Here is a 27,906-nt window from a genome sequence, read left to right as displayed (position 1 = left end):
GGAGTCAAGGATGACTCCAAGGGATTTGGCCTGAGCAACTGGAAGAATTAAGATGCTCTTTAAGATGAGGAAGACCACAAAAAGATCGGACTTGGGACGGCTGGTGAGAGAGCTGGGATTTGCTTTGAGATGCATGTGAGTATCCAATGGAGATTCTGAGTGGCAAGTCAGATATATGAGTCTGGAGTTTAGAAGAGAGGTCTGGAGGGATGTGTTTGGGAGACACGGTAGTATTTAAAGCCAGGAGCCTGGATGAGATCGTCAAGGGAGTGCATGCAGAGATAAGAGAACCACGGGCCCCTCTGAGGAGGAGAACCCAGTGATGTTGGAGGAAAACCAGGGGAGGGTGTGGTCCTAGAAGCCAAGAGCGCCGAACGTTAGGAACTGTCCAGAGTAAGTACGGAATGGGCGGGTGCAGCAGAGGATGACCACCCTTGCTTTCCTAGGTCTGTTCTCTGGCAAACAGCCTCTCTGGGAGGTAATTTAAGGGAGACGGACCTGCTGTGGTGGAAAATCTTGCCAGGCCCACTGTAGCAGTGCAGGGACCCTCACGGCACCGAACCCACTGACACTCACTGAATATTTGTTAAATCCCGAGGAAAGGGCTATGGACTTGGGCCCAAGTCTGAGTTCTGGCACTCTCAAGAAGTCAGGGTTTCAGTTTCCCCTCTCTAAAATGGAGATGATACATGCTCACTCCTTAAGCTCCCCCTCATCAGCCATGACATTTGGGAAAGTGTTTGGCAAACTGTAAACCAGCTGGGCGAATCGGACTTAGGTCGGGGCTTTTCCTTGGCAGCTGACTCAAGGTACATGGCTGGACCTGTGTGACCCACCCCACGTCACGTGAGGCCTTTGACTTGATTTTTCTCAAGTCACTGTAAGGACAAGCAGCTCCTTCCTCAGGCAACAGGAACTGGGAATGAGTGGGACCTGGTCCCAGTGGAAAGTCTAACACATACACGGACATTCACAAGTGTTTCCAATGACTAAAGACCACACAAAGCAGCTGGCTAAACCCTTCCTGAAAAGTTTTCCCAGGATGACTGCAGAGCTGCCCTCACCCCTGGCCATCCTCAGCCACAATGTCCCACCTCTCCAAGGGTGAGCCCTTCCTTCACCCCTAAGGCAGGGACCAGGCTCCCCCTTTCCCTCAGCAACAGACAGCACACAGGAGGTTCAGCATGCAGGCCAGTTTATTCACATTTACTTCCCCCAAAGACTTTTCCACACTGGTCAGGGAATGAAAGAATTGGGGGGTTAGGGAAGAGAGACATGGGATATTGTAGAGGTGGAAGCCAAAAGGCTCACCTTGAATGTGCTATGATGGGATGGAAAGACTTTGGTCTGAGAGTGACAGGCCCCCATATCAGAGACTCAGAAAGTTGGGCCCAAGAAACACACACTCATTCACCCAAACCTCTTCCATCTGCGAGAAGAGAACCAGGCATTACCCTGACCCGGGTCTTCTGCTGGCTCTCACACCAGGCAGTTTTCAGACCAGGCCATAGCACTACTGGCCATGGTGTCCTGTCCTAAACAAAACAGGTGAGGCCTGGCTCCACCTGCACAAGCAGAGGAGACAAAGGTGACTGATTAGCAGGTCTGCGGTGCACAAATAATGGGAGGGCGGTGCTTGTCAGCATTAGATAATGGCTCTGAAACATAGTGTAAATCCACAAGGTGGGTAACTAAAGGCCAGACTCCATGAGTAAGTAGAAAATATAATCTGACCGGACTTGTGACAGACTTCTCAGACAGTCTCTGCTCACAGGGTATTTCAGTCTCCTTGACTCTAAACCACCAAGGAAGCAGGAGGAAGAGGAAGTGGTGGTCTGCCCAGCTAGGACCTGGGACTGTCATGATTGTCCAGATCTCGGAGCCTGGACGGAGTGCGGGAACAGGACGAAGAGTCCCCAGAGGGCCGCCTTCAAGGTCTCACCCCTCCCACCCGGCTCCACAGCCTCGTCTTCTAACGCTTCTTCTTGGCCTCCTTCTTGGGCCTCTTGTTTGTGGAAGGAGCAGCAGCCTTGGGCTTCCTCACTTCCCCACTTCTGGGCTCAGATGGTTCTGTCTCCTGCATGGTGATAAAACAAAGAGTCCTGCTTAGATTAATCAAGCCTGACATCAGCAAATGAGATCATGTCTGAAGGGACTTTGTAGACAGAAGCATGCCACAGAAACACAAGGGATGGAAACCATGATGGCTGGGAACAGGACGGGTATGTGTGCAGCTTAGTCCCTGGGAGCTGGGCAGTTCTTAATAGAGAGAGGGGGAGGCCCTGAGGGCAGGACACAGTCTTGGGAGTCTCATAGGCCTGGGTAGAATCTAGGCTCCTTCATGTTCCAGCCAAGTGACCTTGTGGGCAATCCGCTTCCCTTTTCTGTGCCTTGGTTTACCCACCAATGAAATGGAAGTAGCGATGCACAGCTTGGAGGACTAATATAAGTAGGCAATAATGCATAAAACGCACCCAGTAAATGTAGTTGCACCCAGTGGCTGGCTGGTCACCCTGGGCAGGGTCTGGGCAGAATTTGGGTGAAGAGTCAGCTGTGGGGCAACACCACTATGGCCTGCTCTCCCCTTCTGGCCCTGCTATTCTCCTCCTACCATTCAACCCACAGAATGCCAGGGCCACAGGGGTGGTGTGCTAGCAGGTAGGCAGCCATTGCACTGTTCTGTGGAACCTGGCAGAGGTACCCCATGGGGTGGGCAGAAGGCAGCTTCAGGGCAGAACTCCAGACTCTCGCGACGCCTGGAGTAGCTCTGGTTTTATCTGTCGTATACACTGTGATTTCTCCCCAATAAGACTTGGTTTAATCAAAGGTTCTGCGGCTTAAAAGAGGTTCAAACTGCCGATCCAACCCTGGCCTTTGTTGTGCTGATATAAAAAGTGGGCTGTGGGAAAGGGCCTCAGCCTCTCCAGCCACCCAGGCTCATGTCAGAAGTATCTGGAGAGGACTCAGTCCTGTCGAGTACCCCTTCCTCCCCTGGGTGATCAATCACAGTGCCACAGCCAGGCAAGACGTCAGCAAGTTCCATCCAGCTCAGAGAGCACTAACCACAGCTCCCAGCCTCATCTGGCCCACAGGCGAACTTCACTTGGCCTACAGAGTTTATTTTTAAGAATTTAAGCCAATTGGGAGATTTCCCATTCAATCCAGACCCACAGCTTTTTTGAAAACTTTAAACATCCGGTGACACTAGCCCCGAATCCCCTTGTGGAAGAAATGGGCTGAGCTGCAGCTGCCCCTTTATTCATGTGCCCATAGCCCCCACCCTGGTGCCCCCAACACTACAGAAAGAAAATGTTTCTCAGTACCTGTGTTCTTTTATTAAATAATTTGAAAACAAAAAAAGACTAAGAATATTAGGAGAGAACACACTTTTTCTGGAAGAGAAAAATATTTTTCCCTGTTTAACAACTCCCAGCTTCAGCTTGCTTAAGCTCTATCCTTCCAGCTCACCCACTGGCCCCTGGTCTAAGTCTCACCCTACAGAAGAGGCAGGACCTTGGCTGGGGAGGGGCAGTCCCCGCCAGAAGGCTCAGTCCAGAGGTCCGTCAGCTCTCTCCTATCAGCCAGTATTGTCTTCTCTCCACCCTGCCAGCTGAGACGTCAGATGTAAAGGCCCAGCCTCAGCCCCAGGAACCTACAAGTGACCTTCTCAAGATAATAAGCAGGCCGGTCTCTCCTCTGGCCAAGTCTCTGATGACAACTCTGGACCTCCCCAGCTTTTCCCTCAGTGCTGACACTGTTTACGTAACTTGGCAAAAAAAAAGTCCCATTATAAAAGCAAACAAAACCAAACTTCAGAGGAGCCAGTGTGTCAAGTGCACAGGCTACAGACTACAGAGCTCAGCGGGAAGGCTACTGTTCAAGGCAAACCTCACAGGGCACAATGCCTTGGGAGACCTTGGGAGCAGTACTGGTCAGTCCCTGGAAACCAGTGGGTCCCTGAGTGCCCTGGGCAAACAGGCCCTGATTAGGCCAATGGTTTATGCACAGGGCACCTGCGGAGGCCTTCCCGGATCTCCAGGTGGAGCCCCACTCTGAGCTTGAGTGCCTCCTCCGGTTTCAGAGGGGCCCAGTTTGGAATCCACAGAGAAGATGACATCCAGCTGCCGTCCCCTTTGATTCCTTCATCCACAGACCCTCTCTCAGGTGCCTCTCCCAGACCCTCCCCTGATCCAGCTGCCTGTCAGATGACTAGGACTGGAGTCTCCCAGGCACCTCCAACTCAGATGTCCTAGACCAAGCATGGCCCCTTCTCCAGCAGGCCAGGGCCTTCCCCTCTCCCTCCTCCAACCGGTAGGCAGAGCAACCAGAGTCCCAGGGAACCACTCTCTCGCTCCTCCACACCGTCCAGTTAGTCACCAAGTCCTTTGATTCAACCTTCCCTACCTCTTGACTCAGCCCCTCTTTAGCATCAGAGTCCCTACTTCAGTTCCCCCTCTGCTAACCAACCTCCCTGCTCTCTATGCCATTCCTTGTGTACCTGCCAAAGGAATTTTTTTTAAGTGCATATGCCCCCACCTTGAACCTTCCAGGGGCTTTCCATCACCCACAGCCTCATGTCCCACACCTGGGATGGCATCTAAGGAGACCACCTCTCCAGCTTCAACTGTGCTCTTCTCCACCACCACCCCACACACTGGGTCAGGCCCCAGATTCCCAACTGGCCACCCCTAACAGGAGGAGCACCCTTCTTTCCCTGGCCTCCCAGTAAAGCCCTCCCATGGTTTGGTCCAGTAAGTAGAACACACTCCTACTCACAGTCTAATCTTCCTTCTCTACTCCTCTACTTGTAGCCAACTACATCCCTCCTCCACCCCTACCCTGCAGGGCCCCAGGAACCTTTTAATGCCACTATTATCTTATCATATTTACATGTTCTCATGTTGGTCTCCCCTATTAGCTTGTGAGCTCCCTGGGACAACTTCAATTGTTGCTGAATGAATGAGTGAGTGAAATGAAAGAACAGGCAAGATCTCCCATAACCATGGGAGATGCCCATAACTTAAGACTAGGCGTCACTTTTTCCATGGCACAGAGGACACAAGCAGATTTTAAACCCAATATACATAACCTGAAGCATATATGACTAGACATAGCAACCAATAACAACAACAGCCACAACAGCTGCTCATATTATTTACAACTAGTGACCCAGTGCACGAAATTCATGCGGGGAGTGGGGGGGGGGGGGGCGTGACCCTCAGCTCAGCCTGCACCCTCTCCAATCTGGGACCCCTTGGAGGATGTCCAACTGCTGGTTTAGGCCCGATCCCACAGAATGTCCCTCTCACAATCCGGGACCTCTGGCTCCTAACCGCTCACCTGCCTGCCTGTCTGATTGCCCCTAACCAATCTGGCTGCTGGCCTGCTCGCCCCCAATTGTCCCCTCCCCTCCCGCCCCCTGCTGGCTTGACCACCCCCAACTGCCCTCCCCTCCTGGCCTGATCACTCCTAACCACCTCTGCCTCGGACCCGCCACCATAGCTTTGTCCGGAAGGACATCCGGGAAGGTCTCCCAGTCTAATTAGCATATTACCCTTTTATTAGTTTAGATATGCCTGTGTTCCATGGTTTGGACATATCTTATTTTAGCCTCACAAAGTGCCCTAATGAGCCCATTTTATAGATGAAAGAAGAGATACTCAGAGAGGTAATGTGACTTGACTAAGGTCTCAATTGGTGAGCAGCAGAGCCAGGATTTGAACCTAAGCTCTTAATGGTTATATTCAGGATAGCCTCACCAGCTTCCTACGTGACCTCAGGGTTATGGAGACAGAGAATTTGAGTCAACTGTGAAATCTACTTTCACAAATTGATACGGGCAACTGGTTCTAGATTCTGTCAATGGGTCATCCAGAACCCCTGTTTGTGACTAAAGTTCTGCAGGAGTCGGGAAAGTGGGTTAGTGCTCCTCGAGTCAGGCTTTACTTTCTACAGATGAAAGCAATTCTCTGTAGGTGTGTGTACATATTACAGTCATCGAGTCATCTGAATGTCTTACCTGTCTCCTCACCCAGACCTCCTCCTCCCTTTCCCATCTCAATTTCTGGCATTGTCACCCACCTAGTTACCCAAGCTAAAAAGCTCCAAGTCATTTCTGAGTTCTCATCATTCCCTGGTGCCCCACATCCCACCTGTCCCCAGGTCCTGTCCACTCTGCCTTCCAATGGGCTCTCTTTCCACCGCCCCCTTTGGGCACACACTACTGTGCCAGATCAGACCCCGCAGCCTCCTGCCTGCCTCATTGTATCAGCCTCCCACAGATTTCCCTCACCACCTGCCACATTGCTTTCAGAATCGAAAACTGTTGTTTCAGGAGACCACGTCCGTTTTCTGCTTTAAAAGTGTCCCTGGTTCCCTCTCAATATAATTCCTAGAGCCTAAGCGTGGCCTCCAGGGCCCTGTCACTCTAGCCCCAACCCTGTCTCAGGACATACCCCTTCATGCAGCCCACTCTGTCACTCTGGGTTACTGATCAAGCTAGCATCTCCCAGGTATTCAGCTTCCTGTCATGCTCAGCACAGGCACTCCGCATTCATCACCCATCTGTCTCTGCCCAGTGTAAACAGGTTCTGTGCCGGGCACCATAGGGTAATGAAGAAGATAATGCATACCTAGTGATGTGCACCATGTGGGTGCTTCACAAACATCAGCTCAGTGAGCTCCCATCACCCTGACCAGCCAGACACTGTAAGCTCCATTTTACAGGAGAGGAAACTAAGGCTCAGAGACTGGTCCACTGAGGCACAGCTGCCTTCCAATCTGGCTGCTGGCCTGTGGGGAGCAAGGCAGCTATTACACACGATTCGGCGACTGGGGCCCTAGCCACACAGAGCTGGAGCTCCAAGTCCTTGGCTGGCAAGAATGACTCTGAACGAATGGCTGACTTAATTTCTCTTCAACTGCATGTTGCTGGTACAAGCCTGGCAGGGGGCAGGTTCCAAAAGCTACAGCCCCACCTTTAAATCTTGGAACACCTCTCTTCCTCTGAAGCAAGTTTTAAGTTTCCTCGACAATCACACTACCAGGAGTAAAAGAAAATCTCTCCTGCCAGGAGGCTCCTGGGTCTGCAGAGATGTCCTCTGTGGACAGAGGCCTCATCAATAATGAAGCAGCTCCATGACCGCTTATGAGGCCAGAAAATTGCTGCTATTCATCAGCTTCAAATAATCGAATCTGTGCCACAATGCATCAAATCCCTTCCAGCAGGGAAAGCGCCCAGAATTTTATGGTTTCCACTACACAGTTCAGTGTGGATTTGGTCCTATAAATCAGGACCAAATGTCATTCTGCACAGACTGAAACCATGCTTTCCTCTAAAATGGTCCAGGAAAGAAAACCACTGTGCTCAGCTCAGAAAACCCCACACACCTTATCTCACTTGATCCTCAAGAACTCTGTGGGCCGGGCATCCGTGCCCTCCTTTTACAGCTCAGCACACAGGCTCAGGCAGATGAGGGTGGGCCAGCACCCAGGCCAGGTGTGACTAGTGCTAAAGCTCCTGCTGCCCCACTGTGCACTCCTGCCCAGGCCCCTGGGCAGGTTGGGCACTGAGAAGACCTTGCAGAGATGGAACCAGCTCTGGCCTTGAGGAGAACAGGACTAGCTGAAACAGGGAGCAGGGGAGGCCGTCCATGTGGGCTCGACAAGGCAAACAGAGACATAGCGTCCAGGACGTGCTTGGCAGGCAAGGAGAACTGTGATTAGTGAGAATAGCCTTAGGAATTCATTCCAGACACAAGTCAGCACAACGCAGGCCCTTCCCACCGGCTGGTCTGTGGTTCCCTATGTGTCCCGCTGTCTCTCCCACAAGCAGGTATACATCTCGAGACCATGTTTATACTTTACGCTGCCCACCACACACCAATCTCTCAGAGACGACTCACTAAGTGGAAAAATACCTGCTGCCCATTTCAACTGCAAACGCCTCCTAAGCTTAAAAAAAGTACAGGGCAGAATTGCACAGTTGGTTCTGCGACCTGTCTCCTAAGGCCGTGGTCGGCAAACCACGGCTCGCAAGACACATGAGGCTCTTTGGCCCCTTGAGTGTGGCTCTTCCACAAAATACCACGATTTTAGCAAAGGCCAGCTTAGGAGTACCCTAATTAAGTTAATAACAATGTACCTACCTATATAGTTTAAGTTTTAAAATTTTGGCTCTCAAAAGAAATTTCAGTCGTTGTACTGTTGATATTTGGCTCTGTTGACTAATGAGTTTGCCGACCACTGTCCTAAGGTATTGAGAATAGGAATACACTTGCCCAGGTTAATTATTTACTAGGGCAGCCTTCACTGGCAATCGGGGGCCTGGTATAAAATCAACACCCTCATGCAGAATTTCCCAGCAGGGTCCTGAACTTCTAGGCCACTGCCCCTAGGAGGATGCCATCCAAACACTGGTTCCAGGGCTCCAACACTGTAGGGTTTTCTGGCTGATAGTAAAGTCTACCTGGGCATTGCATTGAAAGCCATCACTCTTGTCATCAATTCTGGTGAGCTGCCCTCCACTGGATCACAATGCTGGGCATAGAGAGTCTTTGTCTGCCCAGCACCTCCTTTCGATTAGGGCCCTTCCCTTTCTCTATCCCGTGTGGTTCTGGGGCCTCTCAGTCACTGTGGACATAGGAATACTAGTAGACAGTTAAAGTTGCCTGGCAGAAATGGTACCCATTGCCCTTCCCACCTGTGAAGAAGGTGCAAGCATGAGTTTGGCCATGGGCTTAGAGAAATGGCCCCTCTTGCTTGTAAATAACGAGCAATTGGATGCAGACTGGGGCCGCTGCAGCCAACTTCCTGACACATGGCAACGGCCTGAGAATGAAGTCAACACTTGCAGGAAAGCCTCCAGGAATGAAGAGACCAACAGAACCCTATTGAGCCTCTGAACCCAGCTGTGCCTTGAAATTCCCAGTTCGAAGAGCCAATACCATTTTCTGGGGGAACTGCTGGAGCTGAGTTTCTGAACTTTCAACAGGAAGTGTCCCCATTAATACAAGAGACTGTGGCAATCCACAAAGACATCAGAGTGAAAATGAAGGCACCGGGTGGCTGGGGAGATGTGACCTAAACATCTGAAGGTATTAGAACAGTCAGCATTTAATCTATTAGGAGAATTCATGATTAACTGCCAGATGAACTATTACAACCTGCTGCATGAGTCGCTGAACTAAGTAAGTACACACCCACTGGCTGAGGGCTGAGTGGATCCATATTGTGTGTAGAAACTGGTCCAAAGGAGGCTTGGGAGTCAGCTCAGGCAGGCTTTCAGGACGAGAGGGGAGAGAGCTCCCTACCTTCACTATCTTACTAGCTACTCTTGAAATTCCTGGATCTGGGCTCCACCTCATTAAACTACAGCACTCCACTTTGAGAAAAGCTTTGGACTATCTTCCCAGAAAATGTGCATGAACATGAAAATGTCACATTTTTGTACACGATTCTAGGGAGTTCACAGACTTCTAAAGCCTATCTAGGGACCCCCTAGGGACTCAGGAACTCCCCATTAAGAACTCTGTTCTACTGAAACCAAACTGAAGGAGCAGCCTGAACACAGCATTGTCGTCAAACTGAGCAGCTTCTCCTCAATCACGCAATTGTTTTCATCACCCGGTCTCTGTGGGGACTGGGTTTTCCAAGTGCTCTCCTTGAACCACTGGGTGGTTTTCAGGGAGACCACAGTCTCCTGTTTGTCTGCCCACTGCTCAGCCCAGTCTCCTGAGAGAGTGAGAGGAATGCAGAACCCTGCTTTGTCTGCACAGCACTCCTGCTCCTTTGAGAAATGACCTTCCCCTCCGCTCCTAAAGGTCACGCCACAGGACCCTCACCTTCCCCCACACTGGCCACAGCTGTCCCAAGTTAGGCCAGCTACAGTTCCTTCTCTGGGGATTTTGAAATTTGGACCAAGCAGGAAGGCAGCCTCCAGATGTTGCAGCTGAAGGACGTCAGCTCTGGGAGCTGTTAGTGGCCATGTTTCTTCTTAACCACAACGACAGCACACAGAGGAAGCAGGGCCCAGGTAAGAGAAGTGAAAGGCAGGAGACAGAGAGGAGAAGCCAAGGGGATGCAGATGGTGAGTGATGGGGTCCCAGGTTCCCACCCCTTCCAGAGGCCCAGCTGCATTCCTGCTTGGGCACAGTACCCCCATCTTTTCAGTACATCTACACTGCACAGAAGCTACTTCAAGTAGTTCAGGCAATGCCTTAAGTTCAGGCCTCTCCTGGATTTTAATTTCCCTTGAAAAGCTTAACAATTCATTCTTAGGGTTTTAAGAAATAATGCTATGCTGATAAAATAATTCCCAGGTCTCTATTCCCAACTTCTCACTTGGATGTCTTGCTATCATTTCACGCCTAACACTTGTAGAACTGAACACCTCCTGTCCCGAAATTGGTTTATGCTTCAGGAAATGGTCTAAGGCAGTGGTTCTCAACCTTTCTAATGCCGCGACCCTTTAATACAGTTCCTCATGTTTTGGTGACCCCCCAACCATAAAATTATTTTCATTGCTACTTCATAACTGTAATTTTGCTACTGTTAATGAATTGTAATGTAAATATCTGTTTTCTGATGGTCTTAGGCGACCCTGCTGGTTGAGAACCGCTGCTGCAGAGCCTAAGATCATCGGAAAACACAGATATTTACATTAGAATTCATTAACAGTAGCAAAATTACAGTTATGAAGTAGCAACGAAAATAATTTTATGGTTGGGGATCACCACAACATGAGGAACTGTATTAAAGGGTCACGGCATTAGAAAGGTTGAGAACCACTGGTCTAAGGACTATTCCAATGGCTACATAACAGAATCACCTGGGTATTTGAAGAAAATACTAAGCCAGGGCCTCAGAGAACAACTGAATCAAAATTTCTATGGGGGCAGCTCAGGCTCAAACAAATGTTTGTTTTCTCGGGTCTTAGTTTAATGAGGTGTCAGTGGGTGGGGGCGGGAGGGAGTCCTCATTTGGCTTAGGATTCTAGAACCTTTAGTTTTGATTTTACCAATTGGTTCTTGCTCCTAATATGAAAAGGAAGGGGGTGGGGTGGGAAGTATTTGTATGTGTTCCTTTTTTCTTCCCTGATTACCCTCAAAAGAGCTTTCAAATAATCTCCTAAGTATTGAAGTACAGAAGTCATAAACTAGTTGTAAAAAAATCAGCTTACTGGAACAACAGGAAAGACATTCTTTTGCTTTGCAAAGGCTTTCCCATCATCTGGAGCCAAAAATATTATCTTCTGACCCAAAAAGCTACTAATAAACCTTGTTTCTTTCTATAGGCCAAGCAAGAGAGATGATTTTGCCCTAAGCAACAATGCAAAAAGAACAAGATTGTTCTCTGGATCCTCTCACCCCCACTCCTGCCCTCTCCCACCTCCAGCCACCCTCCACTTCCAGGTACCCCCCTCCTGCCCTTGGGCTGCCTGGAGTCCCACAAACTGTCCCCATTCCAACAGACTCCCTTCCTTCCTAAGAGCTGCCTAGCCCCAAGTCAACCCCCCCTATTTTTCCCCTCCCCATCCAAATTCCAAATCCCACTAGCACTCTCTCTCTCTCTCTCTTTCTTTGTAAGACTGTTTATGCACAGAATATTGTGTTCCCTCTCCATTTCTTCAGGAGTCTGAGTGAGAGAAGGCTGCAATTATGGAGGCACACAGAGGAAAGCTGGCATAACTGGGGTCATTTGCTAGTGATGCACGAATAAGAAATTAAATTAATGGTACTGTATTTTTTGTTACTGATCCATTGGAATATTGGGGGTGAAGCTAAAACAGTAAGCTTCAGTTATGAAGACAATTCACTCATGTGAGCCTCACTCCTCCTAAATTGCAAAGATAATTAAAAATAAAACTTATGTACTATATTTATATTTTAAAAGATGAGACTGTTATCCCAAATTAATCTCTAAATGGCAGGGTAAGTCAGGGGAGGGAGAATGGAGGCATACTGTAAACCCTTTGTCAACTTGTCAACTCCCTGCCTCAAAAGACCTCAATCAACTGCACCACTAAAAACCTCAGAGATCAGTAAAGGACACCCCTCTTTCTGAAAGTTTGCTAAACTGACCCAGGCCTCTGTGGCTAGCCTCGTAGGGTGAAGACACAATCAGCAGCTCTCCAAAAGGCCACACACCTCTGACTTTACATCTCTGCCTATAGAACAAGAACATTTATCACCTCCCTCCTTTGGGACTCTTAGCTGGCTTCACCAGTGGCCAAGGACAATAAAAATGTTTATTATTTATAATGCCCAATAGCATGCCATGTCTGAGGACAAAGCCCCAAAGCACAGGGATTACGTTTTTAGAATGTGATACAATTGGGGGTGGAAAAACTCCAATCATTACCTCCTTCTCAAAATACCAGAATAAGAACTAGAGATGGACAGAACAACCCAGAGGCCACGAGCCTGTCCATATTGACCAAGGTCCCCTGCCCCCACACTGCTCCTCCCTGCCTGTTCCCTATGTGCTAGAGCTCCTCAAGGCCCCTCTTCTCATCTCGCTCCATATTCTCTCCTTAGGAGACCTCATCCTCTCCTTTGGCTTCAGTTACAAGTCATCAATTCCCAAATGTTGGTCAACCCTCAGCCCAGGTGATTCTCCTGATACAGACCTGTACATCTTAAAAGCACCTGTTTAAAACTGAACTCACCATGTTCCTTTTCCATCCCCATCTAAGCCTGCTCCTTCACCAGGTTCCCCACCGCATCCAGTAAATTCCCATCATCCTCCCAGTTATAAAGCAGGCTCTCTGAGACACAGTCATCTCCAGGACATAGGGATCTCCAGAGCATATTGTATTATGTTAAGCGAAAAAAGAAAGATGTGAAACTGTGTTTACTAGGTGTACCGGTTAATAATGCGGATTTTGTAATAAAAGAAAACATGATAATTTCAAGAGAAACATCAAAAGTGCTTTATTCAAAGTAATGTCCATCACTAGCTACACATTTCCCCCATCTTTCAGGTAATTTGTGGACACCGTCTCAATAGAACTTTTCTTGTTTTGAGGCAAACCATTCAGAGACCCAATTTTCTACTTCTTTGTATGTTTTGAAGTGCTGCTTAGAAAGTGCGTGTGCCATCGATCAGAACAAGTGGTAATCTGAAGGAGCAAGGTCTGGTGAATACGGCGGGTGGGTTAATACTTCCCAGGCAAGATCTTTTAACGTGTCTTTAATAGGTTTTGAAGTGTGTGATGGTGCGTTATCATGAAGCAAAACTACTTTGCCGTGACTCTGGCACATTCTGGTCATTTCATGATCAAAGCCTGGTTCAAATTGATTATTTGCTGTTGGTAGCGATCAATATTAAGGTTTTCACCTGGTTTTAGAAGCTCATAATACACCATACCTTCCTGATCCCACCAAACACAGAGCATTGTCTTCTTTCTGAAGCGATTTGGCCTTGCAGTCAATCTTGATGGCTGACCTGAATCAACCCATGATTTTGTGTGTTTGGGATTCTCAAAATAAATCCACTTTTCATCGCCAGTCACAATTCTATGCAAAAAAGACGTTCTTTCATGCCACCAAAGCAACATTTTACTGATAACTTTTCAGTTTTCCATTTGTCTTTCGTTCAGTTGATGTGGCAACCATTTTCCTTCCCTTAAAATCTTTCCCATTGCTTGTAAACGATCGGAAATTGTTTGTTGAGCAACGTTTAATCTTTCTGCAAGTTGTTTTTGAGTTTGACACGCATCTTCATCCAATAATGCTTGTAATTAATTGTTGGTCTTCAAACTCTTTTGGTTGACCTGGACGCTCTTTGTCTTTCACATCGAAATTATCACTTTTAAAGCATTTAAACCAGAATTCACAAGTATCTTGAGATGGAGTATGTTCACCATAAGCTTCCCGAAGTATTCAGCAGCACTTTTCTTCAAAATAAAGTAATGAATTAAAACTTCCCGCAAATGCTCTTTTTTTGGCACAAAATTCGACATTTTTAAGCATAAAAATAACTATGATGTTAACACCTTCAGAAAATTTGACATATGAAGTTTTGAAGCTTGTTTTCAATACAGCAAAATAGCATACATATCAAATTGCATATATATAAACATATGTGTAACTTCATCTATTGAAAAAAATCCGCATTAACCGCTACATTAGTAATACTATGCTACCGTGTGTGTATCAAAGAGGAAGTATACATACATACATATATATACATATATGATATATAGATGTGAAATATACATATATCACAAATATGCATTTGTGTATGTTTACAAAAAGAAACAAAGAAAGGATAAATCTAAATAATAAAAATGGTTACCTAGTTGGAGGAAGGATGGGAAAAGGGTGAAGAATACTGAGATTAAAGGAAACTTCTGTGACTGTATCTTGTTATACAGTTTTGACTTTGGGAAATGCTATATATAAATGTTTTATATAATCTTAATTAAATCAAAAGAAAAAAAGCCCTAAAGATTAAAAACAAATTAAAGCAAATTAACCTAATTGTATGTCATGATGGAAGTACACCTATATGAAGAAAAGATTTACTAAATGCAGTACTCTAATCAGACATCCCTACTGGAACGTATCTGTAGGCCAAAACAGAACCACAGAGAAATCTTAAATTTCACTTTGAGTCTTACTATTAGTAGTGAAACCAATATAGTTATTTTAAAACTATAACAAGTATATCGTAGGTGTGCAGAATAGAGTATCATTTAAAAAGCTGCTATCCTTAGAAAAGTCAGCTTGTAAGGCTGGCCCTTGGCTGGCATCTGGGAAACTGGATTTGGGGTGGTTCCCACCATTCCCAGAACTGGTAAGAGTGGCTCACTGTGTCTAAAAACTGTTTGTGCAAACAATAAGGTTTATGCTGAATACCTGCTTTCCTTCCGGAAGTCTGGAAGTTTAGTCTGTGCTAAGCAGAGGGTGCTTATGTGACCATCCCCAATAAAAACCCTAGGCAATGAGTCTCTAATGGCCTTCCCTGGTAGACAATATTTCACACAACTCAATGGAGCTCTCACTGAGATTATTTGAGCATTAAAAAAAACCCACCTAAAATTAATTAAAACATAACAAACATATAAATATACAGTATATGTTCAAAATATATGAAAACCAAAGCTTCACTAGTTAAAATTGGAGATTGCTAAAGCCCAAACTCATTACTCTGAAAATTAATAAAGAGAAAGATCCAAACATAAATCCTGCCTTTTAGTATGAACAGCATTTCAGAGTAACCACACAGACAATAAGGAAAAGGCCTTCTTCAATGAAGAATTCCAACAAATAAATGGAGAAAGAAATAATGGATCTAAGCAATGATCATCAATGAGTGCTAAAACCATCTAGGTGAAAAACTTATGGGATTTTATAATAGAGGGATCAGCTAGCTTCACCTTAACCCAATGATCAATCCTAGAATCTTTAAATGTGTAACAACCAGACACCATCTGCCTATTGATGACATAGGACAGGAAGTACACAGCACCAGCTATGAGGTGTTCTCACCAAAACCTGATCTGAATTGAAACAAGCCTCTGTATCAAATTTTCTATTGATAGGAAATATGCAAAACAGAAAAACAGGGCAAATGACACCACAGAGACGCAATCAGCCAAATCCTGGATATGGATATCACAGATGACAATGACCTGCTTTCACCAAGATATTAATATCTTGAGAAAAGTAAGGGTGGTGGTGGTGGTGGAAGGAGGGTGTATAACTATAGAATAAGAGTCAAAGCAACAAAAAAGCCAATCTGATCATGTCATTCTCTTACTTAAAACCCTCTGGGCTCTGCCGACTCTTCTGCACCTCTCTTATCATGTCCCCTCTGAGCTCTAACCGCCATCACCTGCATTCAGTTTCTTGAACTAGCCCCTCCTTTATTCCTCAGGTACTTACCATGCAGTTCCCTCTCCCTTGGGGAGGAGAAGTGACCTAGCCACTCAGGTCCCCTCTTGCCATACACTCTCATAACACCCTGTACTTCTCAGATGTGTATGTTTCACATCTGGCCTTGAGGACAGACACCACATCTTTTAGCAGAGTGTAACACTAAATAAAAATCTGCTTAACACACAGGTGAACAAATAAAGTATTAATCACATGGCTCAATGCCACCAGGCAGGAAGTTGTGGACACATTATCAATAAAGCCCAGCATAGTCCCTGCAGATCTTCATTGCTATGATATCTATTTTACTACCCAGAACCCAGCCTGAGGAGCTGAGGGACACAGAGAAGGAAGGACTCACCGCCTCGTGGGACTTGGGAACAGGTATGATGATGGCCAGCACACAGATGAGCTGGAAGATGGCCCCCAGGAAGAGTCCATACCGTAGCAGGTTCTCCAGGAACGTGGGCTCAGGCACCTCAGGAGGTGAGAAGTCCAGGTCAGAGGCCATGACTCCTGCTATCTGAGGTCTCCTCTGACTCACCACACTCCAGAGCCAACTTCTAAAGGCAAAGGGTAAGTGTCATTTTCTACAACTGACTTTTAAATGGTCCTATTACACAACATGCACACATATATATATGCAAGAATATATAAAGCAATTGTGGTGAAATCAATTATTGAATCTAGGTGGAGTATATATGGATAGTCACTGAACCATTCTTTCAACATTTTGGTATGTTTGAATTTTTTCCATTTATAAAGTTAGGAAAAAATAAGTAAGTAATGCAAACACTTCAACAAAAATCTCAAATCAACACACATTTACTGAAGGCCTGCTATGTTTCTTATGTGTTCATTTATTCATCTAGTCATTCATTCAACAAATACTTATTGAACACCAAGCATTGAAGAGTGAGCACAACAGACATATCTCTATTCTCGTGGGGTCTACATCTCAGGAAAGAGGCAAAAAACACATCCAGATGTGAAACACCAGCTATTTAAAACTGTTTAAAAAAAAAACAACAACTTAAGAATGGCATCATTATTTTGTATAGAGTGACAGGAAGTGCTCTCTGAAGGAGAGATGGGAATAAAGTGGCAGAGATATGAAATGTGCGAGTAAACCATAGGAACATCTCAGGGCACATATCCCAGGAAGAGAAAAAAGCAAGTGAGAGGCCCTGGGGTAAGAATATGAGTCCAAAAGGGCCAGAAAGAGGAGCTCAGGAGGGAGAGGGGAAAGAGGTAAGGTCAGAGAGGAGTGGGAGCTGACCTTGCAGAACCCTCACACTTTTGATTTGATTAACATGTAAAGCCATGGAAGCACTTTGAGCAAAGAAGTGACATGACTTGACTTACACTAATGAGGGGAAGTGGGGTGCAGAGTGGGCATGGAGATCAGTGAGGAGGCTATTGCCAGTAACTCAAATAAGAGATGCTGGAGACATGGATGACAGGGGCAGTGGTGGAAGGTCTGGCTTCAGCCCACCTCCAGCCTCTCCTTCCACCTGGGCCCCCCACTCCTAATACGCTGGTCAAACTGAAAGAACTGCCTGTAATTCTCTAAGAGCACCAGGCTCTCCCTCCAAGGATGAGCTCTCAAGTGCCACCTCCCAGGCATGTCTTTCTTTATTGCCGCCTTCCTGACTGAATTACTCCCTCTCTACCATAGCACTCACATCACTCACTTCCTTCTGCCCACCTCAACGAACAAGGGGCTAAATTACTTTGGAACCAGGCCCACCTGACTCCAAAGCCTTTTGTTTTTTCAGAGGTCTTTGTCACAATGCAATTTTCTGGGAAATCTGAGCTAATATGGTGGCCAAGTGTCACATGTGGCTATTGAGAGTTGAACTATAGCTAGTCCAAGCTGAGAATGGCTGTTAAGTTAAATAGACACTCAAATCAGAAGATGGTATGAACATAAGAATGTAAAAGATCTCATTAATAATGTGTTATCTTGATTACATGTTGAAATGATATATTGGGTTAAATTGATTACATTATCAATTTCACCTGATTTTGAAAAGAAAGAACAAAGAGGATTCACTTTCTGATTTCAAAACTTGTTACAAAGCTACAATAATCAAAACAGTGTGGTACTGGTATAAGGATCTAGGCCAATGGAATAGAATAGAGTGCCCAGAAATAAATCCTCACACATACAGCCAATTCATTTCCAAACAAGTGTTACAAGACCATTCAATGGGGAAAGGGCAGTCTTTTCAACAAATAGTGCTAGCAAAACTGGATATTCACATACAAAAGTATAAAGCTGGACCCCTACCTTATACCATATACAAAAATTAACTCAAAATGGATCAAAGATCTAAACTCAAGAGCTAAAATTATAAAACTTATGGAATAAAACATAGGGGAAACTTTGTGACATTGGATTTCCTGGATGTGACACCAAAAGCACTGGCATCAAAAGAAAAAAATAAAATGAACTTCATAATAATTAAATATCTTTTGTGCATCAGAGGACATTACCAAGAGAGTGAAAAGACAAATTGAAAAAGTTTGGTGATGTCTCAAAAAGTTAAACACAGAAATTACCATATGATCCAGCAATTCCACTCCTTGGTATATACCCAAAAGAACTGAAAGCAGTACTCAACCAGATACTTATATATAAATATTCACAGCTGCATTATTCATAATATTCAAGAGATGGAAATATTCAAGAGTCTATCAACAGATGAATGGATAAACAAAATGTGCTATATACATTCAAAGAAATATTATTCAACTATTAAAAGGAATAAAATTCTGATACACAAATGAACCCTGAAAGCATTATGCTAAATCAAATAAGTTAGACACAAAAGGATAAATGTTGTGTAATTCTACTTATATGAGGTACTGAGAGTAGGCAAATCCATAAAGACAGAAACTAGAATATAAGTTATCAGGGGATAAAGGAGAGGAGGGGGGAATTACTGTTTAACTAGAGGCCCGGTGCATGGATTCATGCACCAGTGGTGGTCCCTTGGCCTGGCCTGCGGGGAATCAGGTCAAAACCAGCTCTCCAACATCCTCCCTCAGAGGGGTCCCAGATTGCGAGAAGGCGGTTCTCGGGTGACGCATCCCGGAATCAGGCTCCCTCCTCTCTGTTTCCGGGTGTGTTACCTGAGAAACACAGCTGCCAAGTCACCGCAGCTCAGCAGCTCCTGTGTTGAGCGTCTGCCCCCTGGTGGTCAGTCCGCATCATAGCTACCAGTCAGAGTGTCTGCCCCCTGGTGGTCAGTATGCGTCACAGTTACCAGTCGGACGGTTGCTTAGGCTTTTATATATAGACTAGAGGCCTGGTGCACAAAATTCATGCATGGGGGAGAGGGGTATCCCTCAGCCCAGCCTGCACCCTCTCCAATCTGGGACCCCTCAAGGAATGTGCAACTGCCCTCTCACAATCCAGGACTGCTGGCTCCAAATTGCTCACCTGCCTACCTTCCTGATTGCCCCTAACCGCTTCTGCCTGCCAGCCTGATCATCCCCTAACCACTCCCCTGCCAGCCTGATTGATGCCTAACTGCTCCCCTGCCAGCCTGTTTGCCCCTAACTGCCCTCCCCTGCAGGCCTGTTCCCCCTGCAACTGCTCTCCCCTGCAGGCCTGGTCCCCCCCCCGACAACTGCCCTCCCTTGCAGGTCTGGTCCCTACAAACTTCCCTCCTCTGCTGGCCATCTTGTGGCAGCCATCTTGTGTCCACATGGGGGCAGGATCTTTGACCACATAGGGGCAGCCATCTTGTGTGTTGGAGTGACAGTCAATTTGCAAATTACTCTTTTATTAGATAGGATAGAGGCCTGGTGCACAGGTGCGGGCCAGCTGTTTTGCCCTGAGGGTGTCCCGGAACAGGGTGGGGGTTCCCTTGGGGCGTGGGGCGGCCTGGGCAAGGGGCCTGTGGTGGTGTGCAGGCCGGCCACGACCCCTGGCGACCCAAGAGGAGGCCCTGGTATCTGGGATTTATTTATCTTCTATAATTGAAACTTTGTAGCCTGGAGCAGAGCCAAGCCTCCTGCTCGCTCCATGGGCACAGCCATTTTTGTTGGGATTTATTTATCTTCTATAATTGAAACTTTGTATCCTTGAGCAGAGCCAAGCTTCCTGCTCGCTCTGTGGCTGCCACCATTTTTGTTGGGATTTATTTATCTTCTATAATTCAAACTTTGTAGCCTTGAGTGGAGGCCTGGGCCCGCCAGGGTGTGTGGAAAGCTTGGCTTTCTCCATTGCCGGGGAAACCCAAGCCTCCTGCTCGCTCCATGGCCGCAGCCATCTTGGTTGGGGTTAATTTGCATAGTCGCTCCTGATTGGCTGGTGGGTGTGGCTTGCGGGGGTGGTGGGGTGGTGGTTAATTTGCATATTACTCTTTTATTAGATAGGATGGGTACAAAGTTTCAGTTTGGCATGATGAAAAAGTTCTGGAAATAGAGGATGGTGATAGTTATACAATATTGTGAATGCCACTGAATTGTATAGTTAAAATAAATTTTATGTTATGTGTATTTTACCACAATAAAAAATAATTTTGTTACTTTTTAAATGTTGCTACTAGAAAATTTACAATTACACCATGGCCTGCATTGTATTCCTATGGTATAGCTCTGGCTAAAGACTGTCGTAAGCCCTTCCTCCACTTTGGCTCCGCAGCTTATTACTTTGCAACATTTTCCAACATGAAAGAGGAGTGACTAAAGCATAACAAAAATGACCTTCTAACTAAAGAGACTGGGACTTATACAAATGTATATTGTATCTTTTTCAACCTGGTCCTATGCTGTGCCAACAAAGTAGCCGCCTTTCCACAACACTTGTCTTCTTTGGGAATCGCCTTCAAAGCCTGAGCCCTCCTCCCCCTTTTTTCCCCAAAGTTCTCAGAGCTGGCAGATCTTCATCCTCCCAGGAAGAATTTGATTTCTGGAAAGCACCCAACATCATCTGGATACAAGTGTGGTGAATCAGGTGGGGCCGCAAGCTCAGGAATACCATTTTTGGTCAAATATAAGGTATGATGCTAAGACACCAGGCAGATTTTTTGGGGTGGCTCATAAACTGGCCCTGAAATGAATTCCAGTGCAGCCTTGTGAGAAGAGCTTCACTGAAGGAAACCTACAGCCCAAACAGGGCTGTATATACTATGCCATGTAAATAACAAGGTGTAAGAAAGGCCCCTCATTTCTTCAGTTGCACCTTATAAACACATTTTTTAAAATGCCTTCAGAAGCGCTCGCTCATTCTCTCTCTCTCTCTCTCTCTCTCTCTCTCTCTCTCTCTCTCTCTCTGTTTCTCTCTCCCTTTCCCCATGCCCTCCCCGCTGCTCATTTTCCTTGCCTCTTTCTCCTAACTCCAAGGGCTCATTTTCTTTTTTTTCTTTTCCCCCGGTAACTTATTTCCTGATCTCATTTCTTCTGCAGCTCACTTCTTCTAACTCTGTGACTTTCTAAATAAACTTTTGGGGGTGGGGGGTGGGGAATGCGTTCAACCCCAAGCTTTACCCTTAAGGTTGTAACAAGCCTACTTGGCTTATCGATATTTAGATTTATTAGTGTTACCAACAACAACACTGTTGTATTTGCAGTACAATAAAAACATGGGCCCTAGCTGGTTTGGCTTAGTGGATAGAGCGTTGGCCTGTGAACTGATGAGCCCAGGGTTGGATTCTGGTCAAGGGCATGTACCTAATTGCAGGCTTGATGCCTGGCCCTGATAGGGGCACATGCAAGAGGCAAGCAATTGATGTGTCTCTCTCACATCAATGTTTCTCCCTTCTCTAAAAATCAATGGAAAAATATCCTCAAGTGAGGATTAACAACAACAATAAAAGACATGAGACCAGAAGTCAGGAATCCTGGGCACAAACCCTGACTCCATCAGCAATTAGCTACACTTTGGGCCCATCTCTTGACCTTCTATTCTCAGAAGCCAAACAACAATATCCCTTCAAAGCCATAATGCATTTAGTCTTTTTTTTTCTCATGGCAATTAGGCAATATATAACAAGAGCCATAAAAGTGATTATATCCTTTGACTGAATAACTCACTTCCTAGAATTTACAGTAAGGAAACAATTCAAAAGAAGAAACAGGCTTCAGGTATAAAAAAGTTCATGGCAGTGCTATTCATAATACTGAAAAACAGGAAGCAATGAAAGTGTCCAACAATAAAAAACCAGTTAACCCAATTATGGCACATCATGGCATATTCCCCCTTCACTAAAAAGACAAATATAAATGTGTATCAGGTCAGGGGAAAGTCTTTGCAAAATAACATTAACTGAAAAAATAAAACAAAAATGGTGATGGAAGGAGACTTGATTTGGGATGGTGAACACACAATACAGTTTAAGATGATGTGTTGTGGAACTGTGCACTTGAAACCTATATAATTTTGTTAACCAGTGTCACCCAATAAAGATATAAAGCATATAAAAATACACAAATATGTCCTTCCCAAATAAAAAACTGTATTATAAAAAAAGAGAAGAAAAGTAAAACAATTACATAAACACTGTGATTGCAAACATGTAGAAACTGTGATTTCTTTGGCTAAAGATCAAAAGAGGCCATAGGAAAATGTAAATAGTTGCTGTTAAAGTGAAGGAGTCATTAGTTTCAATTTTTGGAATAATATTGAAACAATGAATACAATTTACAAGGAAAATCCTGCCCTGGTCAGTATGGCTCAGTTGGTTGGAGCCTCATCCTGTATACTGAAAGGTTTTGGGTTTGATTTCCGATCAGGGCACATACCTAGGTTGTGTGTTCAATTCCTGGACATATATGAAGGCAACCAATCGTTCTCTCTCACACCTATGTTTCGCTCTCTCCCTTCCCCTCTAAAATCAATAAGAATATCCTCCAGTAAGAATTTTAAAAATAATAATTACAAAATTTAAAAAATAACAGGAAAATCCATGCCCTATGTACTTCCTTCACAAGACATTTACAGATTTAATGAAGCACTGTCCAATAAAACTTTCTGCAAAGATGGAAATGTTCTATATTTGTGCTCGTTAATATGGTAGTCACCAGCAACACCAGCCTGCCTGCCAGTATTTCTGGGTTTCCTTTCCTTATTACACAAGTCACAAGAGTCCTACTCATCCTTCAGTTCTCAATTAGGAGCATTACCCTCAGGCTTCCTGTGACAGGCTTTGTTCACTTCCCATCCCCCCAACACACCCTGGCCACTGTCACAGCAGTATCAGTGAAAAAAAATCATTTTCCAGAGTACACACACACTCACCTCATTCACCTTACAACCAGTCTGGGAGGCAGGCATTACCAATGAGGATGAGGAAACCAGGGCTTAGAGAGCTTCCATGACCCTGCCAGGGATTACTTGGCTGAGAAGTGGCAAAGTCAGGATTGAAACTGGCTCACTCCTCCAGACCCTGACCGCTCATCCACTAGATCAATGGTTTTCAAACAGCTGTGGGAACCATTTCCAAAGCTGTAACCAGCACTTTTTTCTTTTTAACTTTATTAGCCAGCACTTTAAATAAATGACAATATAGAGCAGTGGTTCTCAACCTTTCTAATGCCGCGACCCTTTAATACAGTTCCTCATGTTGTGGTGACCCACAACCATAAAATTATTTTCGTTGCTACTTCATAACTGTAAAATTACATAACTGTAATTTCACGACCCACAGGTTGAGAACCGCTGCAGTAGAGCCTAAGACCATTGGAAAACACAGATGTTTACATTACGATTCATAACAGCAGCAAATTTACAGTTATGAAGTAGCAACGAAAATAATTTTATGGTTGGGGGTCACCACAACATGAGGAACTGTATTAAAGGGTCGCGGCATTAGAAAGGTTGAGAACCACTGATATAGAGGGATCAGACCTCAACATAATAAAAGATTTATATGACAAACCTACAGCCAACATCATACTCAATGGGCAAAAACTAAAACAATTTCCCCTAAGAAAAGGAATAAGACAGGGATGCCCACTATCACCACTCCTGTTCAACATAGTACTAGAAGTGCTAGCCATAGCATTCAGACAAGAAGAAGAAATAAAAGGCATCCAAATTGGAAAAGAAGTAAAACTCATTATTTGCAGATGACATGATATTGTACATAGAAAACCCTAAATACTCCATCAAAAAACTACTAGACTTAATAAATGAATTTGGCAATGTAGCAGGCAATGATACAAAATTAACACCCAGAAATCCATAGCTTTTTTATACACCAATAATGAACTCACAGAAAGAGAAACTAAAAAAACAATCCCATTTACCACTGCAACAAAAAAATTAAGATATCTAGGAATAAACTTAACTAAGGAGGTAAAAGACCTGTACTCGGAAAACTACAGGACGTTGAAAAAAAGATAGAGAAAACAAAAACAAATGGAAGAATATACCGTGTTCATGGATTGGTAGAATCAACATAATTAAAATGTCCATACTACTCAAAGCAATCTATAGATTCAATGCAATCCCCATTAAAATACCAGCATCATACATCACAGAGCTAGAACAAACCCTCCAAAAATTCATATGGAATAAAAAAAGACCCCAAATAGCCAAAATAATTCTGAGAAAGAAGAACAAAGTTAGAGGGATCACAATACCAGATATCAAGCTATATTACAAAGCCACTCTTCTTAAAACTGCCTGGTACTGGCATAAAAACAGACATATAGACCAATGGAACAGAACAGAGAACCCAGAAATCGACCCAAGCCATTATACTCAATTAATATTTGACAATGAGGCAAGGAAGGACGGCAGGAAACCATAAAAACCTTAGAATAGCCCTGGCTGATTTGGCTCAGTGGATGGAGCATCGGCCTGCGGACTGAAGGGTCCCGGGTTCAATTCCGGTCAAGGGCACACGCCTGGGTTGTGGGCTTAATCCCCCATAGAGGGTGTGCAGAAGGCAGCCAATCAATGATTCTCTCTTATCATTAATGTTTCTATCTCCCTCTCCCTCTTCCTTCCTCTCTGAAATCAATAAAAATATGTTTTTAAAAAATCTTAGAAGAATATATAGGCAGCAAAATAGCAGACATATGTTGTAGCAATATCTTTATAGATACAGCTCCTAGGACAATGGAAACTAAGGAGAAAATAAACAACTGGGACTACATCAAAATAAAAAGCTTCTGCACAGCAAAAGAAACCATCAATAAAACAACAAGAGAGCCCACTGCATGGGAGAACATATTTGCCAATGTTATCTCTGATAAGTGTTTAATCTCCAAAATTTATAGGGAACTCATACAACTTAACAAAAGGAAGATAAACAATCCAATCAAAAAATGGGCAAAGGACCTAAATAGACACCTTTCAAAAGAGGACATACAGAAGGCCAAGAGACATATGAAAACATGCTCAAAGTCACTAATCATCCGAGAGATGCAAATCAAAATGACAATGAGGTACCATCTCACACCTGTCAGAATGGTTATCATCAACAAACAACAAGTGCTGGCAAGGATGTAGAGAAAAAGGAACCCTCGTGCAATGCTGGCGGGAATGCAGACTGGTGCAGCCACTGTGGAAAACAGTATGGAGTTTCCTCAAAAAATTAAAAATGCAACTCCCATTTGACCCAGTAATCCCATTTCTAGGAATATATCCCAAGAAATCAAAAACACCAATCAGAACGGATATTTCCGCCAAATCTCACTCTGCCATCTGCATGATGCAACTGGAAATGTGATTCATCGGACCACATGACTTTTTTCCAATGCTCGACTGTCCAATCCTTGTGTTCCTGTGCGAATTGGAGACGTTTTATCTTAACTGCAGACAGCAAAGGTGTTCAAACAGGCCTTCGGGTTCCATATCCCATACGATGCAGTGTACGGCTAATTTGCCTACAAACGTCAGGTGGTCATAATAATCTGGCCACTCAGTGTATTGTTTGATAAATGCTACAATGAGTCTAAAGTTTCTTACTTGCTCCACTATAAGCTCCTGGACAACAGGGACCCTAGGTCCATCTTGAGTTTGTTCCTGGGCCTGACTGAAATATTTGGTAAATAATAAAGCCTATGCCTGTTTTCCACCTTTAAAGCAAGAGCAGATGCCTCAACCAACTGCTTCATTTAACAGTGAGGAGGAGCTGAGAGGCATGGGTCTTGCTTAGGCTTTCCCAGTGAATCAGAGCAGAGATGAATATCCTGCAATCTCTCTAATCCTGTGGTGCTTAGACTTGCTAAAGAGCAAAGGGGCACCTAGTCAGCGTGGCTCAGTGGTTGAGCATCGACCCATGAACCTGGGCATGTGCCCTGAACAGGAATCGATCCAAGAGGTCACAGTTCAATTCCTGGTCAGGGCACATACCCAGGTTGTGGGCTCAATGTCCAGTGTGGGATGTGCAGGAGGCAGCCCATCAATAATTCTCTCCCATAATTGATGTTTCTCTCTCTCTCTCCCCCCCTCTCTGAAATATATATATACTAGTGGCCCAGTGCATGAAATTCGTGCATGGGTGGGGGAGGAGGGGAGTTTCCCTTAGCCCAGCCTGCACCCTCTCCAATCGGGGACCCCTTGGGGGATGTCCCACAGGGATTGGGCCTAAACTGGCTGTCAGACATCCCTCTTGCAATCTGGGATGGCTGGCTCCTAACCGCTTACCTGCCTGCCTGCCTGATCGCCCTAACCCCTCTGCCTGCCTGCCTGCCTGATCGCCCCTAACCTCTCTGCCTTCCTGCCTGATTGCCCCTGTCTCTGCCTGCCTGATTGCCCCCAACTGCTCTCCCCTGCCGGCCTGATCTCAACCCCAACTGCCTCTGCCTGCCTGATCACCCATAACTGCCCTCTCTTGCCAGCCTGATCTCACCCCTAACTGCCCTCCCCTGCCGGCCTGATCTCGCCCCCAACTGCCCTCCCCTGCCGGCCTGATCTCGCCCCCAACTGCCCTCCCCTGCCGGCCTGGTTGCCCCCAGCTGCCCTCCCCTGCTGTCCTGATCACCCCTAACGGCCTCTGCCTTGGCCCCTACCACCATGACTTTGTCCGGAAGTTGGATGTCCGGAAGATGGCCAGTCGACCTGGTCTAATTAGCATATTACCCTTTTAGTAGTCTAGATAGATTATATAGGATAGGATTGCTTAAATGGGGGGGTGGGGGGAGCCTTTTTCATCAAGAGGAGATGCTCTTGGCAGACAAAAATACATAATCTCTCTATCTGGACTGATAGCCAGCCATATGCACTATACTGCCAAACTGGTCATTAAAAAATTGAACTGCTTTCTTACACCTTACACCAAACAGCTGTTGCCCTTAAAACCCCTCCTCAGCCCCCACCTTAGGTTCTGTTTTTGCAGTTCACCCAGATTAGGTTATGATTGGTCGGATTCTATGCCAGTCAGCGTCAAAAACTCCGCCTCCTAGGCAGCCATTGGCTCCTCGCACTTCACCCAGATTTGGTTCTGATTGGTCAGTTTCTATACCAGTCAGTGTCTCCAGGCCTATCAACGGGCCTGATCAGAGAGGCAGGGCTGATCAGCAGCCCCAGTGGAGGCCCCAGAGAAAGAGAGAGGCAAGTGCTGATCAACAGCTGCCACGGAGGCTACAGATCAGACCCTGCTTCTCTCTCCTCCCGGGCTTCTCTTTAGGCCTGATCCGCAGCCCCTTTGGCAGTCAGTGCTGGGTCGCCACAGCCACTCAGCACTGACTTCCAGTCGATCAAGCCTTCGGTCGTTTTGGATGTTACAACCCTGGGTTTTTATATATTAGGATGAGTAAAGGGGAAATTTCATACCCCTACCAGAATTTAATAAAAAGTGCATACTAATTTATTACCAAACATGGCAAATAATTTCATTACTAGACCCCTTGAGGTTCATTTCTGAATGCCAGACACTAGTAGTCAGAGGCATTCATTTCAATATTTATTGAAAACCTACTATGTACATTCTAGTTTTTGCCATGGAGTTTCCATCCAGTTAGTGGCATTACATTATATACATATAATGTAATGTCAGGGTAAGTATTATAAGAGAATATAAAAAGAGTTTTTATATGGGGTGGTCAGGGAAGGGACTCC

The 27,906-nt window shown here is 45.3% G+C and overlaps 1 protein-coding gene across 3 annotated transcripts in view; it reads right to left on the bottom strand.

The window, feature by feature from the left end:
- Positions 1-1,178: 1,178 nt before the first annotated feature.
- The window catches only part of MANBAL (mannosidase beta like), a 29,996-nt gene continuing 3,268 nt past the window's right edge, over positions 1,179-27,906 (bottom strand). For 2 of the 3 annotated variants that reach the window (XM_008149639.3, XM_028157750.2), the window contains exons 2-3: positions 16,243-16,444; positions 1,179-2,077 (exon numbers count right to left, since the gene is read on the bottom strand). In XM_008149639.3, coding sequence (XP_008147861.1) covers positions 1,973-2,077; positions 16,243-16,392 — 255 coding nt within the window. In that variant the 5' untranslated portion in view covers positions 16,393-16,444 and the 3' untranslated portion in view covers positions 1,179-1,972. The remainder of the gene's footprint in view (positions 2,078-16,242; positions 16,445-27,906) is intronic. The other variant, XM_054724394.1, reaches the window with a different exon arrangement.

The sequence above is a fragment of the Eptesicus fuscus genome, chromosome 12, assembly GCF_027574615.1.
Source record: "Eptesicus fuscus isolate TK198812 chromosome 12, DD_ASM_mEF_20220401, whole genome shotgun sequence".
Taxonomy (NCBI): domain Eukaryota; kingdom Metazoa; phylum Chordata; class Mammalia; order Chiroptera; family Vespertilionidae; genus Eptesicus; species Eptesicus fuscus.
This window is presented reverse-complemented; position numbering and strand designations above follow the sequence as displayed.